The sequence below is a fragment of the Opisthocomus hoazin genome, chromosome 1, assembly GCF_030867145.1.
Source record: "Opisthocomus hoazin isolate bOpiHoa1 chromosome 1, bOpiHoa1.hap1, whole genome shotgun sequence".
Lineage (NCBI taxonomy): Eukaryota > Metazoa > Chordata > Aves > Opisthocomiformes > Opisthocomidae > Opisthocomus > Opisthocomus hoazin.
The window spans coordinates 35,968,714-35,979,178 of NC_134414.1; the positions used below are offsets into that span (position 1 = coordinate 35,968,714).

The window sequence follows — 10,465 nt, forward strand, 5'->3', positions numbered from 1 at the left end:
TGAGAAAATGTACAGTCAAAACAGACTTGCTGCATACTGATGCATGGGGAGAGCCCATAATATCAACCATATTCTTCAGATGTATCTACAGTCCCCGTGACCTCACACTTTCTTTGGAATATTGCACAGGAATGAGGACAGGGCTTGTGATATCCAATACCTGGAGAAACACTGAGCTGCCTTGGGTATGCAAACACATTTACACTGAGCAGTAAACCATTCATGAAACCTGGTGCCAGACTCTGCTTTTATTTGCTCTGGTAAAAAGGTTTCAATGCAGCATTAACGCATACTGTTTTTACTGGGAATTGGACTGTTGGCTTTACTGTAGCATATGGTATTTTGCTGTACCAACAACTAGGTATTTACAGACATGCAATTTTGTGCCTAAGGCTAGCTTCCACCAAGCAGTAAGGGTTTGCACTTATGATGCAGATTTCCTATAAACAAGAAGCTTAGGTGGAATAGCAGAGCACTGGAAGGTTGCATTCAAGTCTGCTAGTCCCTTGAAGAATTGTAATTTCTGCTGGTTTGTTCTGCTCGGACACCTACAGCAGGGCACTACCTCTAACTTTTCCCTACAGTGTGTCCCATAGGAAATAGCTTTCCCATTCTCTTTATGGAATTAAATTAGCACTGTTACTATTCCTCCTTCAGGATGTTAAAGAATATGTAAGGAACCTGTTTCTGATCTCCATCTGACAGAGACACACGGTTTTATACTTCCAACATAAGTGAACTGTGCTCCTATCCCCTACCTGCTTCTTTGTCGAGTGCTCTTTTGCTGTGCCCATGAAATCTCTGATTATTTAAAATAATTAAAACCAGCTATGGGTTATGAGCACTTGAACCTTTTTTGTAATCTTTGAAGAGTAATTTAGAAAACCTGACAGGGTTCATAATTCTGTTCCTGATCAGTATAATCTTTTACATGGTTGGCAGTGGAGTACCAACTAGACCAAGGGAAGATGACTACTCAAAAGAAAGCTGTTGCAATAAAAAAAATATTAAGCTAAAGGCTTGAACGTCATTTAGTAATGAGCTTTTTCAGCTGAAATGTTTTTGTATTTTAAGTGAATTAATGAGCTATAACTATTAGTGATCTCAGAGACGGTGATCAGAGAAAGCAGTTTGCACGATGCAAACAGTACAGCACAAATGGAAGTACTGTCTGTCTCAATCAGACAAGGTTCCTTTTGTTATAATTAAATGTTATCACCTTCCTTGCTCCTTAAAATGTGCTTCGCACTTTATACTTTGATGTCCTCATGCCACCACCCCGTCACTATTTATGGTACAGTCACATCTGCCATGACAATGGAGGTTTTGAAAATGTTTTACCTGACTTTTAACAGATGGATGTTAATGGGATATTTATTTACAGAATAAAATTAAATTGAAGCCGAATCTTAATGCATAATTTACATAATCAGCTTTGTTCTGAGCTGGTGAGCTGTTTTTCCCAGCACTTGGGACCCTTCTGTCACAGCTGCATCAAAGAAACAGCCACAGAGAATGGAGATTAAACAATTTCCTAGAGCTAGAAGTCTTGATGAGAATCTATTATTCCACATTAGAATCTCATAATTTCTTCAGACACTGCCATAGGATCAAAGATGTATGTCAGAGCTTTGGCATAGCCCACGTTCAAAAGGAAGATGTTCAATCTGCATTTAGAAAACATTTCTGCCAATTGTATTTTTCTGAAAGATTGAAAGTTCTGTGATTTTACCTTTTGTGCCCAAAACAAAATAAAACCCCTTTAACCTAAAGGCATAGAAAGGCTGAAAAGCTAAAATGTATATATTTACAATGAGTTTGGTGAGATTTGGTTGTATTGTTTGGGATCATAGAATCATAGAATCATTGAGGTTGGAAAAGTCCTCTAAGATCATCAAGTCCAACCATCACCCCAACACCACCATGCCTGCTAAACCATATCCCGAAGTGCCACATCTACACATTTTTTGAACACCTCCAGGGACGGTGACTCAATCACCTCCCTGGGCAGCCTGTTCCAATGTTTGACCACTTTTTCAGTAAAGAAATTTTTCCTAATATCCAACCAAAACCTGCCCTCATGCAACTTGAGGCCATTTCCTCTTGTCCTAAAGGAGGATCTAGCTATGATCCTCCATGCTGAGGATCCATGCTCCTCCATGCTCCAGCTCAGCTGCAGTTTTGCCAGGGACTTCAAGGAGTGCAGGACTGAATCCTCAGATGCAATGCTGGTGGCTAAATCCCTAACTCTGAGGCTGTGTGAATGTCTGTGAGCCACCAGGATCAGGTTGGGGAGCTGATCTTGGGTTCAGAAATGAGCTTTTGGGTTTTGCCAATAAGGAAAGCAAGACAAGTGACCAACTCACTTATGGCTCCCCCACCTCCCTTTCCTGTGGTATCCTTTGGGGTTCTGCCTGGCAAATGCATTAAGAGATGCGACCATCGCTCAGGCCTGGACTTTTCTCACCTAACCTTGGCCCCTCCAAGCTCTCTGCAGCCAGTGGGGAAAGACCTGCACCCCTGGAGAGGGTCTTTCTGGCAAGCCTGCCTTCCTCCATCCGTTGCAGAAGCCACGTCAGGTGACCATGGATCTCGATTACTGCTTTAATTTAAGTGCTTCTGTCTAGGTGGGATGAATACCACTTTGGAAAATGTGATAGTGTTTTAAAGCTCTCTGCTTTAAGGCAGGGCAATGGCCTCCATAGGAAACAATTTCTTCATGCACCTTACCTGAAGAGTTGCTCCCCTACTTTTTTGCACCTCACTGCATCAATATTGTGAGTAGTCTGCGTTCAAATCTGAATGTCAAAAAAAGATGACTTAGTACTGTTCCAGCACAAAGGTTGAATGAATGTCTTCCACCATATCCCGCATTTAAAAGTACACTTATGGCTAATTCTGTGCTGAACTGGAACTGACACTGGGAGGACCAGACTGGGCTGTTGAGAACCCCAAGAAACAGCCTGCACTGCCACAGAAAATGAGGTCTGGCCAGTGCCACATCCACTGAAGCACATCCCCAACTTCATGAAAGCACAGGTAAAACTCTGGGAAAACTGTCTTCAGCAGTTAATAGGAGCAAGCCAGGGCTTAAGAAAGCTCAAAATGCTTTGAAAAAATTCCTAAATTTCAATTTAGGGATGGGAGGATGTGGTTAGGCTGCTAAGACAAGAGAAAAGGGCCAGGGTGGGTGTTATATGAAGACAGTACAAAAAGAGCTATATTAGACTGCCTAATAAGAAACAAGAATAGGAAAGTCAGCATTTGCACAGAGCCCAGCTACAGGCAATAATCCAATTTACAGGGAAGCAAGAGGCTGATGGTGACCTTGACAAAAACTCAGCTTTCCAGAAATAGTACTGACAAATAAGTAGTGCAAAAATGAGGAGCTAATCAGCAACAATAAGAAAGAGAGAGACAGAAAGTTTGTCTCTCTGCAAAAGGTAAATTATGCACCTTAGTAATGACATCCATCCATTTCAAACCAGAATAGCTCTCAGTTTCCAGAGACTTGTAAATCAGTGACCAGGCCAGGAAAAAAAAATTAAGCTTACACCATTTTTTCCCAAACCTACCTAAATGTTACGATAATTAACAAGCTGATCCTGTAAATACCTGCTGCTGCATTTTTCCTCCATTTCTGCTTTAAATAGCCTCAAAAGCTGTGAGCTCAGCCCTCTTCACCAGCACCCACTCTGGATGGAGGCCCATGGGATACTGTGATGGCCCCCTGTGAAGTGATTAATGCCACTGCCTGGGAGCATGGAGCACAGCAGAGAATGGGCAGTGCTCAGGACTGTCACCATGCAGTCCTGTGGCACTCTGCAGGCAACTCAGTCAAATCTCACCATCTGTGCCCTCAGCATTGAGTAACAGATTCAGCTACACTCATGTAGACCAAGCAACACTCATAATCACCTGCTTTTCTCCCATCATCCAGAAGTGATCCTCCCCCACTGTCACCATCTCTGTCCAGTTTGTAAGCAAATAAGCACAGATTGGAGATTTGGTACCTTCTGGGATTATAAGAGTTTGCTTATAACCCAATCCTCTGCAAGGCTAGGCACTGAGCAGTCATTATGGGCACTGCTATCTAGCACTTGACAGGCTTGAGGAACCTTTAAGGCATGAGTCAATTCAACTTCTCTGTGAGAGATGCCAAAAAACATACACCAGGTATAGACTTTTTATAACCAGGAAGATCAAAGATCCAAAGCACTGATCAAAGCTTGAAGGGCTCACAAAACTCATTTCCCTCCAGGAACATCGTTAGCATTCGGGAGAAGTATCATGTTCCCCTGAGGATCCTACATGTGTTCCTGACAGCTAAGCTCTGCCCAGACTAACTCCATTTTATTCACAAAGTAATAATTTCCCCACACAATGGAGACATCTCAGTCAGCTGCCTAATGAAGGCATCTCACAGAAAGCTAAGCCAGGGACTGGGACCAGCAGCACACTGTCTCGAGCTTGTGCCACTTCACCACCTGGTGAAGCACCTCCTCTGCTCAGGACTGCCAAGGTCCTCACTCAGAGGGCAGGATACGTCCCCTCTAACTCAGAGAGTTCCAAACTGGACATCTAAGTTGGAGATAATTGCTCCCAAAGCAATTATAGAAGCAACAGAGAGAAGCAGGTGACTCCAGCTGGTGACTCAGCCCATGCTAAAACTTTTGTCTAAGAGAGGTCACATAAATCACAGCCTTTCTGCCCATTTCTCCCTACAGACTAGAAAGGAAGCCCGGGGTGACTAGCTGAGATATGGATGTGTTGTCCTGGATGGACACCTGATGTTAGGTGAGATGACTCCTCCCAAGCACCTGGCTGAAAGCCGTGAGTCCATGTGTCTTTCCTGCCCATGTACAGGGACATGGTAGGAGTCAGTGCCCTGGCCACTGGCATAAGAGTGTTTTTTTTATTCTAACAGGACACAAATCACTTTGATAAAATACAAACACACCACCAAAGTTTGTCACTACCTCTACTTCCCTCCAGAGCTTGGCATTAGGGTCTTCATAGACCCTCTCCTGCCTCTTAACAAATATTATGCTAAAACACAATGAGGGAGACAGCTAGGAGAAAAGGAGTGCGTCTGAGAAAAGGAGTGTGTCTGAAGGCACAGAAGCATGAATGTGTTGCCCAGCATGGAGCTGAGGTAATTATCTAAATATAGTTGTAATCCTGTCACTAAGCAGGAGCAACTTGCTGTCTGCACATCCTCCTATTCACGGACATTGCTCCTTTTTTTCTTTCCTGGTCCTTACACATTCAGCTTTCCCTGCACCACTGAGAGCCAGTCCTTCAACTTCAACCATGAGAGGAGATTTGCCTCAGCATCCTGAAGCCCGAACAGAACAGAACAGCAGAAGAGAATACCCCCTACTTTAGGCCTCTGAAGTAAATAGTCATTGCTGGTATTTGGCCTGTTGAGTGAGATACAAGGTGAAAGACAATTCATCCTTTAGGTAATTCAGTGCCAAATCACTTAAAGACCTATAAACTAGAGTGACAACCTGCTTCTTAAGTCTTGTTGCAAGAGATAAACCTCACCATAACCTTCCCTTTGCTTTACAATAACGGTCCTACACTTGCTCTGCGGAAGTCTCCTTGTACCTGTCTTGCTAGATTACCTAAAGATGTCTGTACTCTGCCTGAAAGACTGTGACAAATTGCACTGCACCAGGGACGTCCAAGACAGAGGAAAATGCATTTCCAGACACTCTAGCCACACAATTGAGACTAGACCCAATTTTTAAACATGAGCATATCAACAGGCTCTCCATCTCCTGTGCCAGCAGATTGCTTGAGACGGGCATGTCCATTCACAATATGAGCAGATATGCATCCAAATACCAGATTAAGCTGTGGAACAGCCACCAGAATGTTGCTTTTGGCAACCTATTTGCTTGCTGTGGAGCAGCTAAAAACCTGCCTTATCTGACCATTCAAGAAATAAAGAGGGACCTCACTGCTCTGTGCAGGAGATGTGACCCTGCTGCCTGTTTCATTCCCTCCTGTGGCCCCACCATCATGTCTGGGAGGAGGGATCTTCCTTTATTTGTCAGCACTTTGTAGCAGAGGGCTGTGAGTATGTGCTTGGACTGCGAGCTAGGACCCACGTTTCTCACTGTAGTCTTCTTGCCTGCCCGTCCCAGGCTACGATTGCATGCGACAGTTCAGTGATGGTGCAGAAACAGGCATTTCTCCCAGAAAATTTTTCCCCCACAGCCTGAGCGCCCACATGAGTGTGACAACTCTTTCCTTTCTCTTTGCCCCTGTCGCAGGCGAGGACATACCCCTGACCTCCGTTCATTTTCTCTTGGGCCATATCCCTGAGGCAGGACCCAAATTCTTGAGCTGCCAGACAACAGCACAGTTCTGCTGAAAGCAGCTTGACGGTGAACTGCAGATGTCCCATCAGCTGGTCTGTATGCAAGACAATATGGTGGCTGCTAAGCTGTGTGAGATGCAAAAGCAAAGCTGAAGAAAGCACATGGCGAGGGGACTGCTGAGTTGATATCCATTATCAACAGTTTAAAATAAAGGAGGGAAATCATCAGACATTCAAACAAAACAGCTCTGAAAAGACAAGGTGTAGAAATTCTAAGAGAAGCAGCAGCAGGACCAAGGTGCAGAGCAGGTCAGTCCCTCCCCACCTGCCTGCAGTGGTCTGGCCAAAGGGGACCCACTGGGTGATGGAGCAGGGCTGGTGAGGGTATTGGGGCTTAGCCTCGCAGTGTGCTCAACCCAGCCCAGTCCTCAGCATGTGACAGTAAATTATTGCGGTACATGTGGTCCTGCTTTCAAGTCTCAAAGTCCAGCGGAAGATTTCAGAAAGAGAGCTCAGACTCACAAAGCTGCTCACGCAATTTTGATGCACTGGGGAAGGGCACTGCCCTTTCCCTTGCCCTGTGACACCAGAAATATCGATGTTCCTCCAGGCTAGAATGCTGTTAGCTCCATAACTACATGTGATTGTTTGCAGACAAAGACACAATTAATTCCTGGTCACAAAGAAGGGCTGGTCCAAAAAGACCACCAAATTCTACAGGAATTTTGCATTTAGTAGTGAGCTATAAATAAGACATTAAGCAGTCCTTCCTGTACACACTGCATCCTAAAAGTGCCATTTATCAGCAAATGATAATCTCACTTGAAATCAGTAGGACTATTCAATTACACCAAAATGAGGCCATTTGAAAAGAATTAGGCCTAATTAAGGTACAAAACAATGAAGATAATTTACAGATAATGAAGGCAGAAGGGGAGGTGCTGTTCCAGTGGGCGGTGTTTGCTTTATGGTCTGGTTATACTCTGAGGCAAGAGATGGATTCTCTTTGGGTGAAGAGCTTTAAATAACGGAAAGAGACAACAACTTGGGACTGAGAAAAGGAAACAGCAAGAATATATATATATATGGCATACTCAGTATGTTTTTCTGTGTGCCACTGTCTTTCATGGGCCTGCCTCCTCTGGGAATCTACATTTTCCATGATCCACTGCTTACCCTGTATGAGAGAGGGAAGGCTGGTGTGTGGCAGAAGACACAGTTCAGCCATTTAACTTGGCCAGCCATAAGAAAGAAAGGGACCACCAGGGATCCATAATCAGCTCACAGCTGGGATCCTCATTTTCAGGAAAGGCCCATCGTTCTGAAAAGTACGGCCAACATAAGGTACCTCAAATTAAGTGTGAAAAGAATGACTAGCTTTTTGAAAATATAGGCCTTACTATCAGAAACTATGAAAAAAAATGCTGAAAAACCTGTTTTCCCGACACTAGACAAATTCATGACCATCACCCGGTCTGTGTAATCAGAAAGTGAAACACATCTAAGCAATGTACGAAAATTTCAGAATAACACAATATTCCCCAGATGTCTTCAGGCTCGACTGGGATTTTTATTAGGTTCCCTCAAACAAGGACAGAAGCTTTCCAGGAAGTTGAGCTAGCAGGTCTTAGCAACAAGCTTCACAGCTCTCCAAGCTGATGCTCAGTTGCCAGCTTCTGTCCTACTTCTTCATACATTGGAGAAGTGATGGCAGTTAGCTCCTTTTCCAGCATTTCCATCTGAGCCGTAATGTCTGACACAATGTTTTTCACAGCATTGAGCTGCAGCTTCGGTCTATTGGAATCTTCTTGGAAGGATCTGTTTACACCGTAGAGAATGTGAGCGCCCTGATTCTCCCCAAGGAGATGGTTCACTTTCAGGAAGATGTGGAGGAGCTCATATAAGTCCTGGAGAGCCTGGAGGATTTCATATTCATCCTGTGTGCTTGGGGTAGTCTTGATCTTATTTTGGGTTGAAGTGGTGATGTTCTTATTAGCTTCATCTTCCTGCTGAGGGGCTGGACCAGGGTTACTTTCTTCCACAGATGTGATGGCATCAGTATCCTTCTGAAGATCTGAGCTGGCATCTTTTCTCTCTTCGTGGACTGTGATGGCTTCATGGTCTTTCCAGATGACGGGGACTGATTTATCCTCCTGCTGGAAACCCTCTAAGACTCTAGTCTTTTCCTGGATCACCTGGAGAGCTTTGTTGCCTGGGCTGACCTGAAAGCCTATGTTCCTCTCTTGGAAGAACGGGAATGGCTTATTTTCCTTCTGGAGGCTTTGCTGAGTGGCATCAGTGTAAATAACCTGGACAGCTTTGTTCTGTGGCTGGAGACATTGTAGAGCCTTGTTTTCTTCCCAGAGCATCCTGTTCTCAATCCGGAGGACATGGTTTTCCTGCCAGAGTGCCCTGTTCTCCTCCAAGATGCTCCACTCATTCTATGTCTTCTTGCTAAAGAGTTTCTGGTGGGAAGAAAAAGGTGGCTGGCAGTAGATCTCATTCACCCATTTGCCATCAATAAACACAAACATCTCATCCCTCAGCTTCATCCGTGGGGCAATATAGCCTACCTCAGGCTCTGTGCACTGCATGCTCTGGTTCGTCAGATCAAAAGTAGACATGGCCTTTCTTCAGTAAATCAGGGAGGGCTGTGCAAAAAGACTTCTTCCACAACTTCTGCAAGAGGCCACTGTCCACCGGCAAGGAGTAGGTGACACTGCAGGGCTGGAGAACCTTGATCAGGACTGAAAGAACAGGGAACACAAATGCACAAAGTTATTGCCAAAATTCAAGGTCAGAATTGAAGTACACTGGGTGACAGGAACAAGCAAAAAAGTCAGATCCCACAATTGACTGTGTTGCTTTTTGACCCTAGAAGTTAGGGAGTACATCAGAAAAATAGTTTATAAAAGCTGAGAAAATTGGCTTTGGTAGATAAAGCAGCTCTATGGTAGCACCTCAAGCTTTGGTATGAAAACCTGGACTCTCCTTTTATCTGTCTACCTCGTTTTTACAGACATGTAAGGGAGTAAAATGTAAGAATATCTTGTGCCTCAGAATAGCCTGTTCCCAAATGACTGACAGACAAATGAATTAAAACATGTCGTGGGGCTGAAACCAACTTTCCAAAGTAAAATATTTTTAAAGGATCACAGCGAAAAACTGGCCTTGAGAGTAGCTTTTTCTTATTGATGCTCAGTAGCCTGTATTGACAGGGCACCACAAAAATGCAGTGGCAGTTGTGTTTTTTGATCTTAAAGTCCACGGAACTGTGAACAGAAAGTGCACCGAGAGATACAACATGCACAAATAATTACAACTCCAAACCACAGCCCTGGGACACCGGGACCTGGAGAGATCTGTTGCTCTTTGCATGTTTTCCTGACCAGTTCCTACCACCACAGTCCAAAAACTGTCACAACCAATAGGTAATGCTCCATCTTTACTTCTCATTTCTCCCCAGTCCCTCTTTTCTTTATTTCCTTTGATAGCTCCATTATTTTTCTTGCTTTCCAGTCTTGCAATAGTGATTGCTCATCCCTTTCCTACAGTCCATCTGCCTCTTTTTCACATCATCAGAAAACCCATCTCTTTAAAATCCGTACTGCGGGGCCGCACCTCCGATGCTTCTTATTTCAGTCACAGAAACCTCAGACTTATCTGCTCAACACTCTTCCCTCCTTCCCTCTGCGAGAAATGTTGTGCTTTAATTCACCTTCTAGTCATAAGTAAACCTGGGCAAATGATGGATTTCAGTCTTTTCACATGAACAACAACAAAAAAACCCACAAAAAACAGAACATCCCCCCCCTAAAAATCTGTAGTTTTTACCAAAATTAAATTTGTGTGTTTTTTCATGATTAAGTCATTTGAACTGAGGTCGAACTATTTTTTATAAGCAAATTGTTGGAATTCTTAGGGTTTATGCACAGTGTTTATAACTGCTTAGATGTGCCTTTTTCTAGTTAAAAAAGAAAAAAAAGAAAAAAGAAAAAGAATTTGGCTGTCATATTTCACCCAGATCTACCCTTCTCCCCCACTGAGGTCCCCCAGCTGCTCTTCCGTCCCTTGGGAAATCCACTTCTGCCTTTCCGTCAGTCAGGAGAGCTTTACCTTCACGAATTTTGTCCC

The 10,465-nt window shown here is 43.9% G+C and overlaps 1 protein-coding gene across 1 annotated transcript; it reads right to left on the reverse strand.

Moving 5' to 3' along the window:
* Positions 1 to 7,971: 7,971 nt before the first annotated feature.
* Positions 7,972 to 8,955, reverse strand: CBY2 (chibby family member 2). Its single transcript, XM_009942799.2, is given in 1 exon segment — positions 7,972 to 8,955. A coding segment is annotated over 1 exon segment (984 nt).
* Between the last annotated feature and the right edge of the window lie 1,510 nt (positions 8,956 to 10,465).